The 21,776-nt window shown below is 41.3% G+C and overlaps 1 protein-coding gene across 2 annotated transcripts in view; it reads right to left on the bottom strand.

Moving 5' to 3' along the window:
* Positions 1–21,397, bottom strand: part of PAIP2B (poly(A) binding protein interacting protein 2B) — a 28,177-nt gene extending 6,780 nt beyond the window's left edge. For both annotated transcript variants that reach the window (XR_002827195.1, XM_006106766.3), the window contains exons 1-4: positions 21,247–21,397; positions 20,535–20,618; positions 2,745–2,893; positions 159–335 (exon numbers count right to left, since the gene is read on the bottom strand). Coding sequence is in view for 1 of the 2 variants with exons in the window: in XM_006106766.3 (XP_006106828.1) it covers positions 159–335; positions 2,745–2,882 (315 nt within the window). In the remaining variant the exon portion in view is untranslated. The remainder of the gene's footprint in view (positions 1–158; positions 336–2,744; positions 2,894–20,534; positions 20,619–21,246) is intronic.
* Between the last annotated feature and the right edge of the window lie 379 nt (positions 21,398–21,776).

Genomic DNA, 21,776 nt, shown 5'->3' with positions numbered 1-21,776 from the left:
TCAATGTACCCAATTATTAATGCCCACATGGTAAGTGAAGAATAGCGGCTTAGAGGGCTCCAGGGATTTGCCCAAGGTAGTAGTGCCAGAAAGTAAGACTGTGACTACAAATCCCATATTCTCACTATGTCACATGTGGAACTACTTATGGCTCTTACCAAAATATCTTCAGAATCATGACCATTGCTGACAGATAGTCCATTTAACTGTTGTTGCAACTGTCCCATGGCCTGAGGCAGGTCTCGCGATGGAATAAACCAGTCTTGGTCTTCCTCGTCCAGCATCTCCTGGAAGCACCGGTCCAAGAAGTCCTGCTCCAGCAGCTCCTCCTCCACCTGACAGGCAAAGGTGCAAGCTCAGACTCACCCTCCCAGAGGCACTCGTCCCTTCCAGGTTTAATCTACCTCTTTGTGTTAGAGGTTTACTCCAAGATTAAGAATGATCTTGCATGAGATCTACTAAGAATTAAGATGCTTCTAATGACTGGCTGGACAGAATATAAATTTTTCAGTTGTTAAGTTCCATTAACAATAAGACTAAAGAAATAGTTATTCAAAATAGCAGAAATTCTTCACAGATCATCTAAGACCTCTAATATGTGACACAGACATTTTCCATTCACATGGCACTTACCAAAAGTCTTTTTTTTTTTTGGTAAAAATATTTTTTTATTGATTTCAGAGAGGAAGGGAGAGGGAAGGAGAGATAAAAACATCAACGATGACAGAGAATCATTGATTGGCTGCCTCCTGCATGCCCCCCATTGGGAATTGAGCCTGCAAACCGGGTATGTGCCCTTGACCAGAATCAAACCTGGGATCCTTCAGTCTGCAGGCTGATGCTCTATCCACTGAGTAAACCAGCTAAGGCCCGAAAATCATTTTTAAAGCTTAAAATTCTTTTCTCAATCTTATTAAGAAGCAACTTTTCCTAAATTTCCCATTTTACAACTATGAAAAAGGTATAGGAACTATGTAACTAGACCACTACCTGGACAGCAGACAGTAAGTCAAAACCAACTCTCAGCTTCTGGCCCACTTTTCTGGTAATGAGGCCCTTAAGGGTGAAAAATACTTTCAGAACCTTAGAAAAATACAAAGAACACTTTTTGACATACCAATAGAAAATGATTTCGTCAATGTAACATTCTTTCAAAACAAGAAACAATATGAGCCCTGGCCGGTGTGCTCAATGGGTTGGAGTATCATCCCATATACCAAAAGGCTGCAGGTTCGATTCCTGGTCCAAGCACATACCCAAGTTGTGGGTTTGATCCCCGGTCAGGGTATGCGCAGGAGGCAGCTGATCAATGTTTCTCTCTCTCTCTCCCCCTTCTTCTCTCTCTCAAAACCAATGAAAGCATGTCCTCAGATGAAGATAAAAAGAAAAATACTATGAATATTGAAACAAGTCCGTATTTCTTAAAGATTGCCCTAAACTAAAGCAATATGTATCTAAGATATTTTATACCTGTTTACAGTCATTGACTATTAACTCTTATGAAAGAGTTCAATCTGCACACTGTGTGATTTTAACAGGCCTCCTGCCTCACATTTGGCCATCTCTTCTCCTGCAGCTGGCCTGGTAACAGATTCACAGCTCACTCATGCCACTGCCAGGGAGGAGTCAAACAAAAATCATCACCCAAACTAGCCAATACAGTTAACACCTCATGAATTCAAAGGAAAAGTCACTGATAGCAAGACTCAAAAATAGTATTTCAACATTATAGTTAACAACATTTAAAAAAAAATTCAAGTAAATTAGAAAGTTATGAAGTACTTAGCAATAACTACAAAATATTTCTAAGCCACAAGATTTAACCTAATTGTTCAAGATCTGCCCTGACTCCCCCCAAAGTGTTCCCCTTATTAAATTTATCCTTATCCACAGGAACAACACTCAAAAACGGTTACCTGGGCACAGGGGTGAGACCGAAGCATGATATATGTGCTACTCACACAAATCATGACACCGTGAGCCACTTGGAGTGGAAACTGCTGACAGTATCCCCAAAGCTTGTTTTCTTCTTCCCTCAGCAACAGGCTGCTCAGTTAATACCGTATTTCCCATCTCCTGTGCTAGTCATGGCCACATAACTATCCAGTGATGTCCCCACAAGGGATGGGAGCACTTCGCATCACTTGGTGAAAAGAAGATCCCTTGCCTTGGCTTTTGACTCTCTCCCTTTCCCAGCGGCTAGACTTCCCGTTTTCCTTCAGTTACTTAATAGTAGCTGATAAGTGCCCTGGAGGTGGCAAAGCAACACCATGGAAGGAACTATGTGGCCCCACCTGTCTACCTAGAATGGCTTACCTTGGGCTATTAACGTTACAGAGATAGAAGACACTGCTGAATCTTTGTTGAAGCGTCTAGCCTTCCCCCACCCTACTACACACATACCGATCTCAGGCTCACATTCTGCCAGTCCCTGGGTTCTTGACTGGGGCATGCCAGGCTGGCCTGTCTGCACAAATCTGCTGTTTCTCAGAAGTCTATACCAGATCACCATGGCACTAGATCCTCTTCTAATTAATGTGGTAGAAAAATATCATGCTCTTCCTCCAAAGTACTACCTGGTCTTTTACCAGTTGAAGGTGTTTCCTGGTCAGCTCAGACTAGGCCTCCACGTATTTTTAAGTTATTCTAAAGCCGAGGAACCCATTTCTTTTGTAACAGAACTACAATAAAGTATTATAGCTGCTGAGTCACACACATCATTGTCCTTCCTCTTCTTTCTTTACCTGTCTGTTAAAATCCTCTTCATTCTCCATCCACATGTACTCTGCAAACGGGTTTTCTTTCTCATCGTGCCCATTTAACACCTGGTCCTCTTTGGATTTTACATTGGGTGATGTATTTGCCACACTGGATCCATTCATTATGATAGAACCTAAACAGAAACAAAAGAAAAGGTAAAATGTTACAAGAATCAAGGAAATGAAAACCTGTAATATCCAGATTCTCCCAGAAGCTTCTGAAGTTCTCAGTCCAAGTTATTAACTACAGATGAACACAAACTGCTCATCTGTATCTGTTACAAAACTAATAATATCTTATAATTATCAACTATACAGATGTACAATTCTTTAAGAGTTAAAAGAAAAATATGCCTTCTTTCTGCCATCTTGGAGTCTACAGAGTCTGCTAAGAACAGGACTTCTGTAACAATAAATATCTCTGGAAGGCCATTTTTGCTGACTATAAGTGGGGTTTCCAGAATCAGAGGGAGCACACAGCTCTTCTTAAAATTGAAGGTGTTTAGTCTGAGCCTGCGTGGCTCAGTGGTTGAGTATCAACCTATGAACCAGGAGATCATAGTTTGATTCCCAATCAGGGTACATGCCCGGGTTGTGGGCTTGGTCCCTAGTGGGGGGCATGCAGGAGGCATCAATGATTCTCTCTCATCACTGATGTTTCTATCTCCCTCTCCTTCTCCTTTTCTCTCTCTGAAACCAATAATAAAAAAAATGTTTTTCAAAAAATTGAAGGTGTTTATACTTGAGATGAAACTGAATTCTATTTAGGCAAGAGATGTGGTTATGTGTACAAAGCAAGAACACCACAGTGACTCCTGGTAGCAAATGGAGTAAAACCAGAGTAATCTGGGTAAAGGTAACTCGTGCTCATGGAAACAGTGGCATGGGTCACGCTAAATTCCAAAGCAACCTTTCTGCTAAGGCCACTGGACATAGAATCTGTGTAATGCTGTACCCCCCAAGGATTTACACTTATTGAAAAATAAATAAATAAAATGGATCTGTTCTCTTGTAAAAAAATTAAATAAATAAATAAAGGGGAAAAACCAACAACAACCATGTCTACAGTTAGTTAGCCTTTCTAGCAAGTGAGAGGGAGGATGAATCTTTTCAAGGCAAATTCTGTAGGTTCTAGAACCTAATCACGATCACATGGCTTCCTTAAAGTTTAAATAAGTAAAGGAAATGCGTTTTTTAAAAAAAATATATTTTATTGATTTTTTTACAGAGAAGAAGGGAGAGGGATAGAGAGTTAGAAACATCGATGAGAGAGATCAATCAGCTGCCTCCTGCACGCCCCCCTACTGGGGATGTGCCCGCAACCAAGGTACATGCCCTTGACCGGAATTGAACCTGGGACCCTTGAGTCCGCAGGCCGACGCTCTATCCACTGAGCCAAACCGGTTCGGCGGAAATGCGTTCTTAATGAACATGGTAAGCAACTGTCTCTTATTCTGATTCTCAAGATTGGTTTTATTTAGAACTTATTTCAAAAAACAATACATGTTTATTATATTGATAAGCAAAAAAGAGAAAATTAAGGTCACCAGCTGTTCAACCAACCAGAGTAAAGAATCATTAACAGTGTGGTGCATATAACCTCCCTGACGTCCCCTGAGTGTATTCAGATACACAGACACACACACATGATGTACCATCATTTGCTTTTTCTCATTCCTATGATAACACAGCCATATTGTCTTTTGGGGTGTTTTAATGTTTCTGTATTATAAAAGTTTGATTAACTTCTTGGGCTCATTTAAAAAAAATGACTTCCTTAAGATAACTCCTAGGAATAGAACTGCTATATTAGAAGTTACATTTGTTTTCTTAAGGCTCTTGATTTATTGCCACATGGTCATAAGAATTTAAATTCCCATCAGTAGTATATAAGTGCCTGTTCCTCTGCATTCAGGAGTATTATTTTTTAAGCCACTACCAATCTCAATTTATTACTTACATTTACAGTTCTTTAATTTTTTAAAAAATATATTTATTGATTTTTTTACAGAGAGGAAGGGATTGGGATAGAGAGTTAGAAACATTGATGAGAGAGAAACATCGATCAGCTGCCTCCTGCACACACCCTACTGGGGATGTGCCCACAACCAAGGTACATGCCCCTGACTGGAATCGAACCTGGGACCCTTGAGTCTGCAGGCTGACGCTCTATCCACTGAGCCTACAGTTAGGGCCTACAGTTCTTTAATTTTTAATGAGGCTGAATATTTTGAGATATACTTACTGGCTCTTTATATTTCTTGTTTTATAATGTTTTTGCTTGAGTACTTTGCCCATTTTTCTATCAGGGTATATATGTTTTCCTTATCTTTTGAAGAACTTTTATTACTTTTATAATTTTAATTTTTCATAAAATAATTTATAAATACAAATATTTGATTTGCTTAATTTTTTGGTAGCAGTTGTGCTGGCCTTAATATTTGTCTATAGCAGCGGTTCTCAACCTGTGGGTCGTGACCCCTTTGGGGTGGAACGACCTTTTCACAGGGGTCGCCTAAGACCATCGGAAAACACATATATAATTACATAATGTTTTTGTGATTAATCACTATGCTTTAATTATGTTCAATTTGTAACAATGAAATTGGGGGTCACCACAACATGAGGAACTGTATTAAAGGGTCGCGGCATTAGGAAGGTTGAGAACCACTGCTCTATAGCTTGATGGAAGTTTATATGTTTTGTAACTCACCTGAATATTAAGCACTCCATAAATATTGGTGAATCATTACTCAGGCAACTTTCCCATTCTATTTAAATACCATCCATTTAAATACCATCCACAACTCATCCCCCTTGGGCACCTTTAAGTTTTCTTTAACAAATTATTTCCTAATTCATTTCCATCTTGGCAACATTCATGAAAAAATCCTTTGCTTCTTCTGAGTACACTAAAAAATTATTGCTTACTCCCCTTTAAAATATTTGCAATTTTCTAACCTGTTATGGACATTAGGTAGAACAGTGAAGAATAAAGAATAGCCAGTAAAACAACTATTGATAGTTTAAAAAGTATTTCATTTATGCCCAGCAGCATGGCTCAGAGGTTGAGCACTGACCTATGAACCACAAGGTCACAGTTCGAGTCCCGGTCAGGGCACATGCCCGGGTAGCAGGATTGATCCCCTTAGTAAGAGGTGTGCAGGAGGCAACAGATGAATGATTCTCTCTCATCACTGATGTTTCTATCTTTCTCTCCCTCTCCCTCTCGGAATTTTATTTTAAAAAAATATTTTTTAAAAAAGTATTCAATTTAAGACAGAACCCATTTAATTCACTGTTGGTATAAACAGGCACCTAGTAAGAAATTATCAGTTTTACATATTTTAGATAGAGACAAAAGAAATCAATAACAACAGTATGGTGCTCCATTACGTATTTGCTTTTTCTCATTTCTATGTTAATAAAGTCCTACTGTCTTTTGGAGTGTTTCCAATGTTTCTACATTACATAGGTTGCTTTTATATTCCAAATCCAGGTCCACAATAAATCCCTCCCTAAGGCTATAGAAGAGAGAAAACCAGTTCCTTATTTTTACCACTTCCATTTGCAGCATAACAATGACAGAAGCAAGTCTGCTCTGTATCAGTGGGTTATTCCTCAACACAGCGACTCTTAAAGGTCCAGATCCTTGCTGGGTAGCAGGTTGCACAGCATCATCGTTCCAAAGATTCATTGGCAGTTGTTTACAGCCAACACAATGATTTATCCTTATCAATAGGGAAGTCATTCAAAGAAACTCAGAGTTTAGTTTTCTAAAACATCTGCCTTTGCCCAAAAAATAAATCCTGAGTACACACAACCATCAGGAAAAAGGGAAGGCAGAGGAAAAAAGAAAGAATAACCCTTCTAATTCAAGAACAAGGAGGAAGACAGAGAGCAAATTGTAGGATGCACTCGTTCATGAGAAATGGAAAGGGAAATTACCATAATCTCATATGGAGACGGTCCCCAAATTAACACACTTTATTTTAGCAAAGTTGAAAACATTGAGATATGGGGCTGCTGATACTAGGAAAGTGGTTTTCTTACAGTTGGCTACGCAGTGTCGATTTGTACTTTATACCATTCTACTTGTATAGATTTTTCACACAATTGGAAAGTTTGGTTTGGTTTCTCTTAAATAGCAGCAACCTAATAATTTAATTTGTATAGTGTTTAGCAATTTATCAAGTACTTTCACATCTATCGTCTGACTGCCTCATAATCTGTCTTGCCTCACTTTATTTTTTAAAAATATATTTTTATTGATTTCAGAGAGGAAGGGAGAGGGAGAGAGAAAAACAACAATGATGTGAGAGAATCATCGATTGGCTGCCTCCTGCATACCCCCCACTGAGGATCAAGCCCACAACCCAGGCATGTGCCCTTGACTGGAATCCAACCTGGGACCCTTCAGTCTGCAGGCTGACGCTCTAACCACTGAGCAAAACTGGCTAGGGCTGTCCTATCTCACTTTAAAAACCCATCCAGACATTGCTATAGGAGGAACAAAGAAGGTACCAGATTCAGGGGTTAAGCAACCCGAGTTGCTGGGTTAGTTCAAGAACACTGGATTTGGGCTTACTGGGTGACAGTGCTTAATGTGCCCCTGACCTTTAGTAGGAGGTGGGAATGGGAGACTTTGCTGGAGACTGGAGACTCCTAGGTAAGGCATTTGAGGAATGCCTTCAACTTGGGGAAGACACTGGGTAAGATAGGATCGCTGCCCGTAATGTCCCTGACTTTCCGGCTTCCAGAGTTTAATGTAATGTTCTCCTCTATTCCCAGCTCCTCTCCAGCTCGCCATCCTCCATGCACACCCTCTAAGAGCAGAGTTTTTCTAACCATCCTACCCTGACCTTTCACATTCACTCAATCCTCACCCATACCAATGCACATCATTATGATACTGTAGTGTAGCGGGGACAAAGAAAATGACTCCAAAGCTTCCAAAGATGGGGAAAATGCTTGATTCTACAAGAAGGATTACCGATCAGAATGGCTCCATGTGGTCAGCTATACTATGGAGAGGCCCATGTGGCCAGGAACTGAATCCTGTTAACACCATGTGAGTGAGTTAGAAGTTCATCTTCCCCCAGTCAAGCCTTCAGATGAGACAGCTGTCCCAGTTGACAGCCTGACTCTAACTTCATGGGAGACTCAGAGGTAGAGGCACCCAGCTAAGCTGCTCACAGATTCCTGACCCTGTTGTTTTAACCTGCTAAGCTTTGGAGAAGTCATTACATGGTAACAAATAAGTAATACAGGTAATCAATAAACAATGACAACTAGCTCTGCCACACACACTACCAGCTGCTATACCTTTTCTCTTACCTACTGAGAGGGCAAATATGCAATTTGAAGTGGGTCATTGCTTGAGAAGTTCTTTAGAATTAGACCAACAGAAGATAAAGGAGTTTATGTCTAGTCTGTGGCTATATTACAGTATAAAATCTAAGAACTACTTGAAACTTATTCCCTCCCCACCTCACTTTCCCTCTTTTTTTAAAAAAATATATTTTATTGATTTTTTACAGAGAGGAAGGGAGAGAGAGAGAGAGTTAGAAACATCGATGGGAGAGAAACATCGATCAGCTGCCTCCTGCACATCTCCCACTGGGGATGTGCCCGCAACCCAGGTACATGCCCTTGACCGGAATCGAACCTGGGACCTTTCAGTCCGCAGGCCGACGCTCTATCCACTGAGCCAAACCGGTTTCGGCACACTTTCCCTCTTATATACACTGCAAACAGGCTGAAAATGGAACATAACATTTGTCATTTTGGCTGAAGATGGGAAAACACGTAACCCTGTTCCTAGTCAAAATAGAGGTGCAAAGGCCTGCCAAGCATTTGACTTAGAATTCTACTATGGTCAAGGATTCAAGCCTAAAAGGGCTTGAAAAAAGGGGTTTGGTTCTCAGCCATAAGGAACTTTAGGCTTTTAATGTATCCAGGATATTTCTAGAATACCTGTTTCATCAGTGCAACACTTTAAACACCCACAAACTTTCAGATCCAACATGTTCACAGCAAAAACTAGCTATTCTTAGAACCTAAATGAGATTTGGGACTTTCGACTGAATCACCTGGGAAAAAAGTCTACTGAGCAATGGATATAAAAACTAGTCTCTACTATTCCGTTTCCTGCAGTTTTGTTAACTTCATTCAGTCTGGTTAATGCCATTTTTTAAAAGTTAAACATTGTGGATAACAGTTTTAAATTTTATTTTACTTCAAATACACTACTACTAGATTCAGGTTTTGTCCATTCTTAGTTATATCTGGATGCACTCACTCGTTAATGTCTGAGTGCCTGTTTACTCCAGCCAACTATGCTGTACTGCTTTGACAGGCTGTACAGTCCTTGCCCTGGTAGTATTTACATTCTCTCCGGAGACAAGCAAACACTTAAGAATAATTATGATCCCTGTTATAAAAGGAAAAGAGGGACTATTAGAATACTGACAACAGAGGGATCCAATTAAGCCCAGGAGTGGGGGGTGGTTAGAAAAGGTTTCCCTGAGTAAGCAACACCTGATACCTAAAGAATGTAAATTAGCCAGAAATAGGGAGAAGAGGAAAAAGTATGTGCGAAGTCTAAGAGGCAGGAAAGAACTAAAAGAGGAACTAAAGGGAGATAAGTATGCATATAGATGGAGCATCAAAGGAGAACCAGTGGGAGAAGGGCAAGGAAGAGGGATGAAGATGCATAGGCAGACAAGCCAGCTCATGCAGGAAATTAGAGGCTAATGAAGGATTTTGGATTTCATCCTAAAAGCAATGAAAGCCATTAAAAAAAAAGTTCTAGACAGCATAGCAACAAAATTTCCATTTATATTTGGACATAATTCAGGCTGCCATATGGAAAACGGACTGCACAGAGAGTGAATAAAGGGAGACCAGTAAGGCAGGTAATGTGCTAATTCAGATGAAAATAATAATAATGGCTGCTTAGACTAAGATAGTGGCAGTAAGAAGGGAGTGGGACGATCCCAAAACTATTTTTGGTTGTTTGTGGTGATGAACTGATGTGGGGAGACAGGATGAGAAAAATATCACAGATAACTCTGGCATGGTAATGTCATTCACTGAGCTAAGACTCTGTGAGAAGAGCACACTTTCCCTGGGTGGTAACAGGTAGTGGGGGGTAAGAAGGGTGATGAGTTCAATTTTGGACATGTTAAATTTTTAATGCCTCTGTCACATTCAAATGGTGATGTTAAGTAGGTTGTCTACATGCATCAAGAACTGGAAGGTCGGGCTGAATAGGGGTCTTTGCAGATGTAACTAAATTAAAGATCTTGAGATAAGTAAATCATCCTGGATTATCCCAATAGGCCCTAAGTACAATGATAAGTGCCCTTATAAGAGAAAAGCAGAGGGAGATTTGAGACAAGAGAAGAGGAGGAAATGTGATCATGGAGGCAGAGACTGGAGTAAAGTGACCACAAGTCAAGGAATGTCTATGGCCACAACAGTTGAAGGGGCAAAGAGCAGATTTTCCTTCTCCCACAGCCTCTAGAGGTCTAGACACACCTTGAGTTTTGACTTCTGGCCTCCAGAACTGACAGAGAGTAAGTTTATGTTGTTTTAAGCCACCAGTTTGTGGTAATTTGTAATAGCAGCCACAAGAAACTAATATACCCAGTACAGGGGTGTGTTGAAGGCTGCTGAAAGGTCAAGAGGAAGGCTGAGGAGTGTCCATAGAATTTAGGACCTTAGAGGTCTCTGATGAGTTTAATAAGAGCAGTTCCTTCTGTCCCCAAAGTCCATGCTCTTAGCCACTGCCCTACTCTCTCATACTTGCCCCACTTTAGTTCCAGAATGGTTATGCTATAAAACGCTTGATTTTTCTTAAATATTGCTAATGGGCATAGAGGAACAAGGCTGAAGAAAAATGCTGCCCTGGCCAGGTGGCTGTTGGTTGGAGCATCATCCCATACACCAAAAGGTTGTGGGTTCAATCCTGGGTAGAGGTGTGCATAGGAAGCAGCTGATCACTATTTCTCTCTCACATCACTGTTTCTCTCTCCCTTCCTCTCTCTCTCTCTAAAAATCCATGAACATAGCATCAGGTGACGATTAACACGTTAAGCGCCATGTCAGTCACTGGTGACTGGCACTATACTTTCTGTTTGGACCTCATCAGTCTCCGGCCGCCAGCATATCGGTGAAATTGGATATCATGGGCTAAACGGAAAGGAAGACAAAACAGGCTTGACGCTTAACGTGTTAAAAAAATAAAAATTAGGACTACAGAGTGTTCTTCATAAAGTTAAATTTATTTTGTACTGAATTAAGGCTTTCCTATGTTTTTTGGTGTTAAAATATCCTTTTATAAAATGATATTAATTAGAATGTTTTTACAATCTTTACTTTAAAAAATTGTAATCCTAGTTGTCCTCAAAATATTTTTGGAAATTTACTGGCCTGTGAAATCCTAAAGATTGAGTATCTCTGATCTAATCACTCTTAGAAATGATTTGTGATATGCAGCCAAGCTTCAGAAGCACTGGTCTAGTCTGTAGGGTCTAGTTCTACTCTTCTTTTCCTCGCTCCAAGTCATGTCTGAGGGGAAAGGGGAATAAAACAGGAATGTTTCCAAGTAGGGAGTCTGCCCAACCCACTGTCTGCAATACCAGCTATTCCTTCAATAGTCAGTGTGGACCAGCTGATCAACTTGAAAAGGGAGGCTGCTAGAACAACAGAAATTAGGTAGCAGACAAGCGAGAAAAACTTGTTGAAGCTAATCTCCTCTATGAAAAGGTGTGGCTTCCAGAGTTTGCTTTCTCTTCAACTTGAAACTTCTACATGATGCCTAAGTTCAGAAGAGGTATCTTTGTCTTTATTTAAAACAAAAAATAAAACAATTAAAAATATGTGTGTTAAGTATGTACATATGTGTGTATATCTATCTATTCCTTCATAACTGTCTCCTGTGTCCAGCTTTATGCCAGGTCTATGATTTTGGCCTTCATTTTTCATCTGCAGAGGGATTATAAGAATTACTAGTATTACCTCAAACAATGCAATGACAAATCATTAAAACAAAAATCCACTTCTGATGTTTTATGCAGCAGACTCTATTCTCCAACATTCCAATAAGATAAGATAATTTCAGTGATTTCTTTCTTTTAAAGTTTCTCTTATTCTCTTACGTTAGTTTTTAAAAATCTCAAAAAAATCTTTAAAATGCACACAAATCTTTCAATTTAATAAGCACTCAAAGTTCTCTGACATTAAAAAATATTACTGGACCTTCTAAAGCAAGGCTAAATAGTAAGTGACGGATAAAAGGGACATATAAATAACCCCTATTTTCATGGGATTAATCACAAAATTCTATCTGACCAATGACCTCTGGTCTCTAAGCCATGTAAATGAAACATTTTCTCACCTGACATTTGACTAAGACAATCATGAAGAGAATTGTGTTGTGTCACTGTGTATTACTAATTAACTGAATGCAACACTATGCTGGGAGCAGAAAGTTGGTCTTTCATGATTTGCACCATAACCTATGCAATACTCCCACACCAAATTCAGCTTTCATCTAGAACCAGATTTCTAGTATTTACAGTTAGTATACAGCAGTGGTTCTCAACATACAGTCCCTGTCCCAGCAGCATCAGTATCACCTTAGATGGGAACTTGTTAGAAATGCAAATTCCTAGGCCCCCAACCTATACCTGTTGAATCAGAAATTCTGCGTTTGAACCTAGAAATCTTTGTTGCAATAAGCCCTCCACGTGATTCTGAAACAAATTCAAGTTTGAGGATCACTGGTATAGAGCAAGTAGGTCCAAAGCCAGGGGTATTGTATATTCTATCTTAATATGAAATGAAGACGTCCAATAAAAAAACAATCTCCTTACAACTCCCACCCTCAAGCCAATGTGTTTTATGTTTATGAGTTAAATAAGAAAACAAGCTGCAATGAGAGATTTCATCTGAAATGTATACTTCGGCATCAGTTCCCATCCAGCCTGATTATATACAATACATTGTCATACATCTAAAGTCCTAAAAAAGGATCTTTATAAAGTGAGCCTCCGACACTAGGGATTCTATAATTTCTAATCAACTAGATCTTAATATATCAAACTTACTAGAGAAGTAAAGTGGAGTTATTTGCTCTACCTTAGAACTGCATTCGACAGGGAGCTAAAGTTTAGGATTTTGTTCACCTTTATACTTCTAAGTTAATACAATTAGATCAAAAGATCCCATTCTCCATAAGCTTCTATCTAGCACGGCAAAGTTTCACTGCATAACTTCTTGCTTTCAGTGAGAATAAAGCAGACCCCTGGTAGGCACATTACATATCTTCAAGACTGCAGATCTAATATCTGTTCAATATTAAAACAAAGGTCCTATAAACTCTCAAATAGTGAGTATACTGCCACAGTACTAGCCTCAGTAATAAAAAGACACCACTATCTCACCTAAGTCAGCTCTCACTGGATATTTACATTCGGTTCTGCTCCCATTTACACTAAAATCTCTATGTTAAAACTCACTATCCCTGAAATAATGACATTTTCAATGTTGGGCAAAACCAGTCTGTAGTCCACATAGCACCTACTTTCAAAAAGCAGGCTATTCCCATGCAACTGTTCCAGAGCACAAAGACATGAAAAGAGTTTTCTAATGGTTAGTATATAGGTAACTCAACACATTAAAAATAACAAAAATACCACAAAAGAAAATTATAGACCTATTTTTATGCTACAAACATGTAAGTTCAAATAAAGCATGAGCAAATAAAATCAAGCAATTTATTTAAAAATAAAACCACTTTGATTAAATAGGCTCAGTCCAGAAATGCAAAATGGTCTAAAATTTGAGAAATATAAAGCCCAGCCGGCATGGCTCAGTGGTTGTGTGTTGACCAATGAACAAGGAGGTTGCGGTTCAATTCCCGGTCAGGGCACACACATGCCTGGGTTGTGGGCTTGACCTCCAGTGGAGAGCGTGCAAGAGGCAGTTCATCAATGATTCTCTCTCATCATTGATGTTTCTCTCTCTCTCTCTCTCTCTCTCTCTCTCTCTCTCTCTGTTCCTCTCTGAAATCAATAAAAACATATTAAACAAACAAACAAACAAAAAATCAAAAGAGAAATGGAGGCAACTGATGGTTAGGTAGTTTTGCCCAAAGTCATTCAAATAGAAAACTGGCAAAGACAAATTTCAAACCCAGATCTTCTGACTTCAAATTCAGTGAGCTATCAAAAACATGATCATTGCTTCCTTAATTTTGTTAATCCTCACCCAAGAGGATATTTTCCCATTGATTTTTAGGGAGAGTGGAGGAGAGAGGAAAAGACAGAGAGAAACATCGATGTGAGAGAAACACATTGATGTGCCTCCTGCACGAGCACTGACCAGCCAGGGCCGGGAGGAGTCTGCAACCAAAGTATGTGCCTTTGACTGGAATCGAACCCGGGACCCATTGCTCAGCAAGCTGATGCTCTATCCACTGAGCCAAACTGGCTGGGGCTGCTTCCTTAATTTTAACAATTCCTCGGGAGTTAATCACACAATTGACAGAGGAGTTAAAATTACATAGTATAAGGACTCAGTCCCTAATGCTCATATAATCAAATTTATTGAAAGGAGAACATTGGCATACAACCCCCAAATATCCAGAGTCAGAAGAAGGTGTGGATTTTCAGTATGCTCTTAAATAAAATGCCTAATTGGCAAAATATATGTCTAATATGACCCAATATGAATGCATAAAAAAAAGCAGCATCCTCTCAAGTGGGAAGATTCTCACTTTCAAGACGACCTTTGCCTTTGCCCCAGCATTGACTTCTATTCTGGTTTTGCAACACCCCAGGGTGTCACCAGTGGAATTTCAAAATATGAATAAGCCATACTTTTCAATGAGGGGCTGTGTGTTTATATAACTTTTTAAAAACTTGGAACTTATTGACCAAGATAATGACTTGGTTAGAATATATTTTTTCTCTTCAAATGTCTCTCCTTCTTTCCTATAAGATTATACAGATTATTTTATAATGCACATGGAGAGCACTAATACTAGTAAATCATGGTTTGGTAAAAATATATTTTAATGCATCATTCCTCAAACTATCCTATATAATAAAAGCCTAATAGGCTAAGTGTCTGGTCGTCCATTCAACCAAAGTGTAATATGCTAATGATATGCTAAGGCCACTCAACCGCTCGCTATGACTTGCACTGACTACCAGGGGGAAGACGCTCCAACTGGTAGGTGAGCTTGCTGCTGGGGTCTGGCCCATGGGGACTGAGCGAGCCGGGCTGGACACGCCCCTCGCGCATCCCTCCCTAGCCCCAATTGTGCACCAGTGAGGTCCTCCGACCTGGCCTGTGCCCTCTCGAAATCTGGGACCCCTCGGGGGATGTCCAAGAGCCGATTTTGGCCCAACCCTGTAGGCCAGGCTGAGGGCCCCCACTGGTGCACGAATTCGTGCACTGGGCCTCTAGTGCAGGGATGGCAAACCTATGACATGCGTGTCAGAGGTGACATGCGAACTCATTTTTTTGGTTGATTTTTCTTTGTTAAATGGCATTTAAATATATAAAATAAATATCAAAAATATAAGTCTTTGTTTTACTATGGTTGCAAATATCAAAAAATTTCTATATGTGACATGGCACCAGAGTTAAGTTAGGGTTTTTCAAAATGCTGACATGCCGAGCTCAAAAGGTTCGCCATCACTGCTCTAGTGTTTCATATAATACTGTTCAAAAAGATGTTTAGGTATGCTGCAGGGGTGGGAGAGGTAGGAGGAGGGAGGAGAAGCCATGGGTAAATGTAATGTACCCCTTTTGGAGATCCACAATTCACAATGGACAATAATATAATAAAGGCTCTAGAGAAGTCCAGCATTACAGAAACCTTTGGTTAAACAAGTTTATTTTGACACAAAATTCTTCTATTATAACTATTCACATTTTGTGTTTATAAAAACTGTTTGAATAAGTGTAACTATTAATTAAAACCCACAACAGCCCTAACCGGTTTGGCTCAGTGGATAGAGCGTCGGCCTGCGGACTGAAAGGTCCCAGGTTCGATTCCGGTCAAGGGCATGTACCTTGGTTGCGGGCACATCCCCAGTAGGGGGTGTGCAAGAGGCAGCTGATCGATGTTTCTCTCTCATTGATGTTTCTAACTCTCTATTCCTCTCCCTTCCTCTCTGTAAAAAATCAATAAAATATATTTTTTTATAAAAACCACAACAGATAGCAAAAATGGGTAATTCTTAAAGCTCTCCTACCACAAAATATTCTTTAAAGAATCCCTAATTTCAGTTTAGTGAACTCCTTCCTCTTCACCTACCAATGCCTAGCTCAATTATCACCTCACTTGAAGAATTTTCCCCCAGCACTTCCTATATTACTATTCCTTTTTCCTTATTTAGACAGCATTTTATTCATATACTAGAAGCCCGGAGCATGAAATTCATGCACGGGTAGGGTCCCTAGGCCTGGCCTGCGATCAAGGCCAATCAGGTTCCCTGCTCTCCGCCTCCCTGCCTCCTCCTTCCCTTGCTCCCTCAGCGCTCCCCCACTGCCACTGGTGGTTTGCCATGTTCTGCGCCACCCCCTGGTGGTCAGCGCACATCATAGCAAACGATCAAACTCCCGGTCTCCCGTTTAAACTCCCGAGGGGACACTTTGCATATCAGCCTTTTATATGTATAGATTACCTCACTTATCATATGATAAATCAGTTCATCCATCTTTCTCCTTGTTAGCTTGTGAGCTCTTTCAGAATACAGTTTGATATTCTGAGAACCTTGAAAAGTATAGAACACATGTAAGTTTCATGATGAAGTAAATAATTTCACTGAAGTGTAATAGTTCCCAGAATTCAATACTTGTATTTCTAAACTGTTACTGATACCCTGCCAACTACTTGAGAAAGTTTCTCCCTAAAACTTACATTCATAGCTGAGCAGCTGCGGTCATGGTTAACTCAGTTGTGACATGCCCTCTAGCTAAGCCCATTCATAGTTATTTCCTCAAGTGATTTCCGTTTGCTTGCTTTTCGTGTTTTGTTTTTTTTAATCGACTAGGAATGTTCAGTAACCAACCTTATTATCTTTTCATATCTCTGTGCCTTTGCGCATGCTGGTCCGTACTTAGCATGCTGTCTCAACTTTTATTCACTTGGAAGACATTCCTATTTATCCTTTACGAATGAGCTTAAGAAATACCTTCTCTAGGAAACCTTCTATATTCCCATCCTTTCAGAAAGTTAGAAATTCCTCAAGTCATACACTTGTGCCTCTATTACTATATAACAGGCACTGAACTAAGTGCCAAGGATAGAAGAATGAAGATGTGGATCCTGCCTCATGGAGCTCAGTCTAGGAAGGAAGACAGCCATATGAACAAATAACTGCACTATATTACATGCAACACCAAAAGGAAGATTTATGGAATACTGTGGCATGTGTCAGTTACTTTGTTAGGTGCTTTATTGAACATTATCTATGATCATGTGATAGGTATTTGAATTGGACATTCAATTGGACAGACTAAGGACTCCCATAGTCTTAATGGTCTTCTGAAGAAACTGTTTCCAAGGGGTTCTTTTGTATATTCTATAATCTGTGGGACAGATAATGCATGAAACCAATCCTACTTCTTCTTTTTATTTTTTAAGATATAATTTTCTTGTTTTCAGAAAGGGAGAAGGGGAGATAGAAAGAAACATCAATGATGAGATAGAATCATCAATCGGCTGCCTCCTGCACTCCCCCCACTGGGGTTCTAGCCTGAAACCTGGGCATGTGACCTGACTGGGAATTGAACCGTGACCTTCTGGTTCACAGGTTGATGCTCAACCACTAAACCACACTGATTGGGCCAATCCTACTTCTCTGACCATAAAAGACTGGACCAGGACTCAGAGTCCTAACTAAGGACAGATTGAACTTGAAGGAGGAAATAATCTAGGACGTGGCTTGGCTCAAAAGGAAGTGTTATGCACAGAGTAGAACAGAAATGTCCTGGAAGTCAGTATTCTAAGGGATGTGAAGTGGGAGGAGGCACAAAAGGTTTCACTGTGGTCAAGTTACAGTGGGGCCTTGACTTACGAGTTTAATTCGTTCAGTGACGGAGCTCGTAACTGAAATCACTCGTATGTCAAATCAAAAGTGAACGAGTGAGACACTTGATGCTGGGCCGATGTTGTGGCGATCACTGTGACATTCGCTGCGCCAACTAGCGGTGGGGTATCTGAAGCTGGCTCGTAACCCGAATTTTAGCTCGCAACTCAAAGCAAAAAATCCGCCAAGAGACAGCTCGTATCTCGAAAAACTCGTTAGTCAGGACACTCGTAAGTCAAGGCCCCACTGTAATCTATAATTCCAACCTGGACCTCTCCCCTGAGCTCCAGACTGCTAGCTATCTGTCCCTCTTACTTAAATAACACACCTATAAGGGCAGGAGCTTAATCTCTAGTTTGTTTACCACAGTCTAGACCAGACCCCGACTTACAGTAAATGCTTAATAAAAAGTTGTTGAATAAAAGAATAAGTGAATGAACTCTCAAAGAAGCTAAGGAATCTACAGTGGACAGGGGGGAGGGGGAGTTTAGGGAGGAGGGCTAACAGGAAATAGACTTCAGGGATCATTTACAAGTACAGTTGATTCTCATTATTTGTGGATCCTATAGTTAAGAATTCACCTACTTGCTAAAATTTATTTGTAATCCTAAAATCAATGGCACTTTCACAGTCATTTACAGACATACACAGAATGGCAAAAATTTCCAGCAACGGCAGAACAAGGCAGTGCTGTCTGTCTTCTTTCAGCTCTCATATTGAGATGACTAAAGGACACAGACGGTAGGGGGCAGTGCAGTGTAGTGTAGTGCAAGGAGCTCTGCCCCTGGAGCCAGCAGGAAAGGGTTTGAATCCTAACTCTGGCACCTGTTAGGGGGTGGCCTCAGGGAAGTCACTTAACACTTCTGAACCTCATTTTCTCTTTTTAAAAATAAGAAAACAGAATCTACCAGGATGAGGTGTATTTAGTATTTAAGATTATTTTCCCCGAGAACAATGGTTCATTATTTGCTAATTTAGTGACCTAGGTGACTTTATAGACCATAATCACTGAGAATAATGTGAATCTACTGTCATTCTTTATAACAAACTAACAGAAAGAGATTAAAAAAACAATTATTTGGATGGAGTAGAGGTCAGTGGCAAACTTCAAGAAGATTTTAAAATAGAACCTCATCAGGCACATAGACTGTGGAAAAGGCTTCCAGAGGAGAGAACAGCACCTACAGAGAGAAGCCAAGGTGTGTGAAATAAACATGAGGTCCAGGAAAACGGCACTTCAGAACGTCCAGAGCAGCAGACGTGGCAGGGGCCACAGTGCCTGTCCGGGTCCTGTTCACATCCTGTCCTGCAGCACTTCCTCTACCTTTCATTCTTAGTGTGCAGGTCTTCCATTAAATTATGAACTCCTTAAAGGCAAGATCTCTACGAAGAAATCATAACTATAGTCCTTTAAATCTGCAAACAAGTAATTTATAAGTACAAGTCCACATGAAAAGAAAGGACAAAAATAACTTTGATTTTCAACTGCAGCCTTATATACTAACTCACAATAGCGACCCACCCATAAGCTTGTTATTTGTCCAGGACGTTTCTTTTTTGACTGCTAGTAATTCTGTCAGAAATTCTTTTTATTGTTCTAAACATCTGGGCATTTGTTGAAATAGCTTTAAGATCTTCCTCTTTTTAGTGTGATTTATTAATAGGGCTCAAACATATGGTCCATCAAACAATGATGCCTCGTCATAGTAAAGATCCCTTATAACTCACTCTACTAGACTTCCTTCTCTACATACAAGATACAGTCTTACCATAGCAAAATACAGGGAAGCACACTGATATAGATGTTACAAACAGAATAAGAAAAACAGTAAGAATTTTTCACAAAAACGTGCAAAGTTCTGACCAAAACAGTGTGGACATGATTAAATTCACTGCTTACAAGTCACCACTGAGAACTAGGAAAAACAATTCCAATTTATGTGAAGCCATGACATTAAGCACGGTTAGAATCTACAAGGTTTTGTACACGTGTATTTTCTCTTTTCCACATGCACTCTCTCTCAGACATGCACAGCCCAAGGAGCCATCAGACTTTTCCCAACACTTCAATTTCCTGCATCTCCCAAACAAAACCCTGCAATACCTAGGTTAGTATTTTTAAAACTCTAAAGTTTCAATCAAATCTAAGTGTGGTGAGTTACTTTTTCCCCCCATAAAATTCTTGGCATAATTTTATTTAGGCACAACATACTAGTAGTTTGTACTATCATCTAGATTCTAGAACATATGGCTACAATCAACACTATTGAAACCCAAAATGATACACTATGAAGGTGAATACAAATTCTCGTGAAAGTAGAATAGAGAATGTTATTTTTAAACAGTTTCAACGCTATTATCATCCATAGGCTGGGCGTGATCAGATCACACTGTGCTCATGTAAGTTCTATAATTTACGATCAACTAGAGTGGTCAGGCCCTCGCACTGCAAACTCTGCCAACCCAGTTAAGCTGTTTAAAATGCAATCCAATTCTGTCTACTTAAAAACAAAACAAAACACATTTTAAATTTCTCCCTGCCGGTAAATCCTTCTCTCCTGCGTTTTCAGAAATGATCACCAAAACAACCGTATGGGACGAAGATTCTAGAGAGGACATTAACGACCCAAGGCTATTTGTAAGTAAGACAAGAATGGCTTACCTTTAACAGGACCGATTCAAGTTCCCACTGTAAAGTTTCCCTGGACAGTGTCTTCTGCTTCTCCGGTGCTCACCTTCCAGCTGCCTGGAAGGGACCAGCGAAAATGTTAGTTTCCATGAGAGATGGGGGTGAAATCTAGGGGGTGGGAGGAGGGTAAAGGACTCACTCGCGGAGGGGAAGGCAGAAGAGAAGCGGCCCAGTCCCCTAACGCAACTTGGGGAGCAAGAACGGGGGCGGGAGTAAAAGGGGTGGTGGGAGCAGAAGAAGAAACGCAACACCCGCACTGGGGGGGCCGCGCATGGGGGAGGGGCCACGGTGCGCATGTCCCCGCCTTCCCGCCGGGGAAGGGGACAAGGGATGCCGCACTGCTTCGTGTGCCTCGGAGGAAAGGGACTCGCAAGCCAGAGACGTCAGTCCCCGTGTCAGCGGGGGGCTGCGGGGGCCCAGGGAAGTTGGGGGTGGGAGATGGAGAGCGCGCCTTTGCAGGAAAAAAAACGACGAAGAAGCTCCGCGCCTCCAAGGGGCTAAGGGGCACCGCAGTTGACGCGACGTGGGACCTGCCGGTTTGCCCTCCCCGCCGGAGCTCGGACAGGCGCGCGCCGCCCCTCACAGCCCGAGGGCGGAGGAAAGGGAGGCGCAGGGCGCCCCCGAAACCTGGAGAGCGGCGCTGCCCGCGGGTCCCCGCCCCAGCAGCCCGGGCGCCCGAGCCCACCTGAGCTGACCAGAAGCTCCTCCTTCAGACCCCACGCGGTGGCTCTTCCGAGAGCCTCAGCCGTCGCCGCCGCAGAGGTCGCCGCCGCCAGCACAGCCTCGGCCTCCCGAACCGGAGTGTGAGCCACAGCACCGCGGAGCGCCCCACCACTCGCCAGGTGGCCTCTTAAAGCGCACTGACTCCTCACCCCGCCCCCGAACCCAAGCTATTGGTTGCTGGGCACCGCCCTATTCGTCTATTGGGCCGAAGAGGATGCCGCTCAGTCACCTAACAGGGCACGTGTGATGCTTATTGGCTTAAATGTGAAGTAGTTCCCGCCCACTCCCTCCGAAGTACCAGCTTCTGATTGGTAATAACATCTGTCTCTTTGCTCCCTCGGTTCTTTCCGTCCTGGATAGGCATCGGGCCAAAGCGTTGGGCGTCCGGCGGGGAGGAGCCCCAGGAGCAGCACCTCTGCGTTTGTTGACCCAGGCTCCTGCTCCCGCTTCATCCCATTGGTCGGTCCCGCAGGCCCTCCCACAGGTTGCGCC

The sequence above is a fragment of the Myotis lucifugus genome, unplaced genomic scaffold (genome assembly GCF_000147115.1).
Source record: "Myotis lucifugus unplaced genomic scaffold, Myoluc2.0 scaffold_905, whole genome shotgun sequence".
Lineage (NCBI taxonomy): Eukaryota > Metazoa > Chordata > Mammalia > Chiroptera > Vespertilionidae > Myotis > Myotis lucifugus.
Note: the sequence above shows the minus strand (reverse complement) of the source record. Positions and strands in the feature narration are given on the sequence as shown.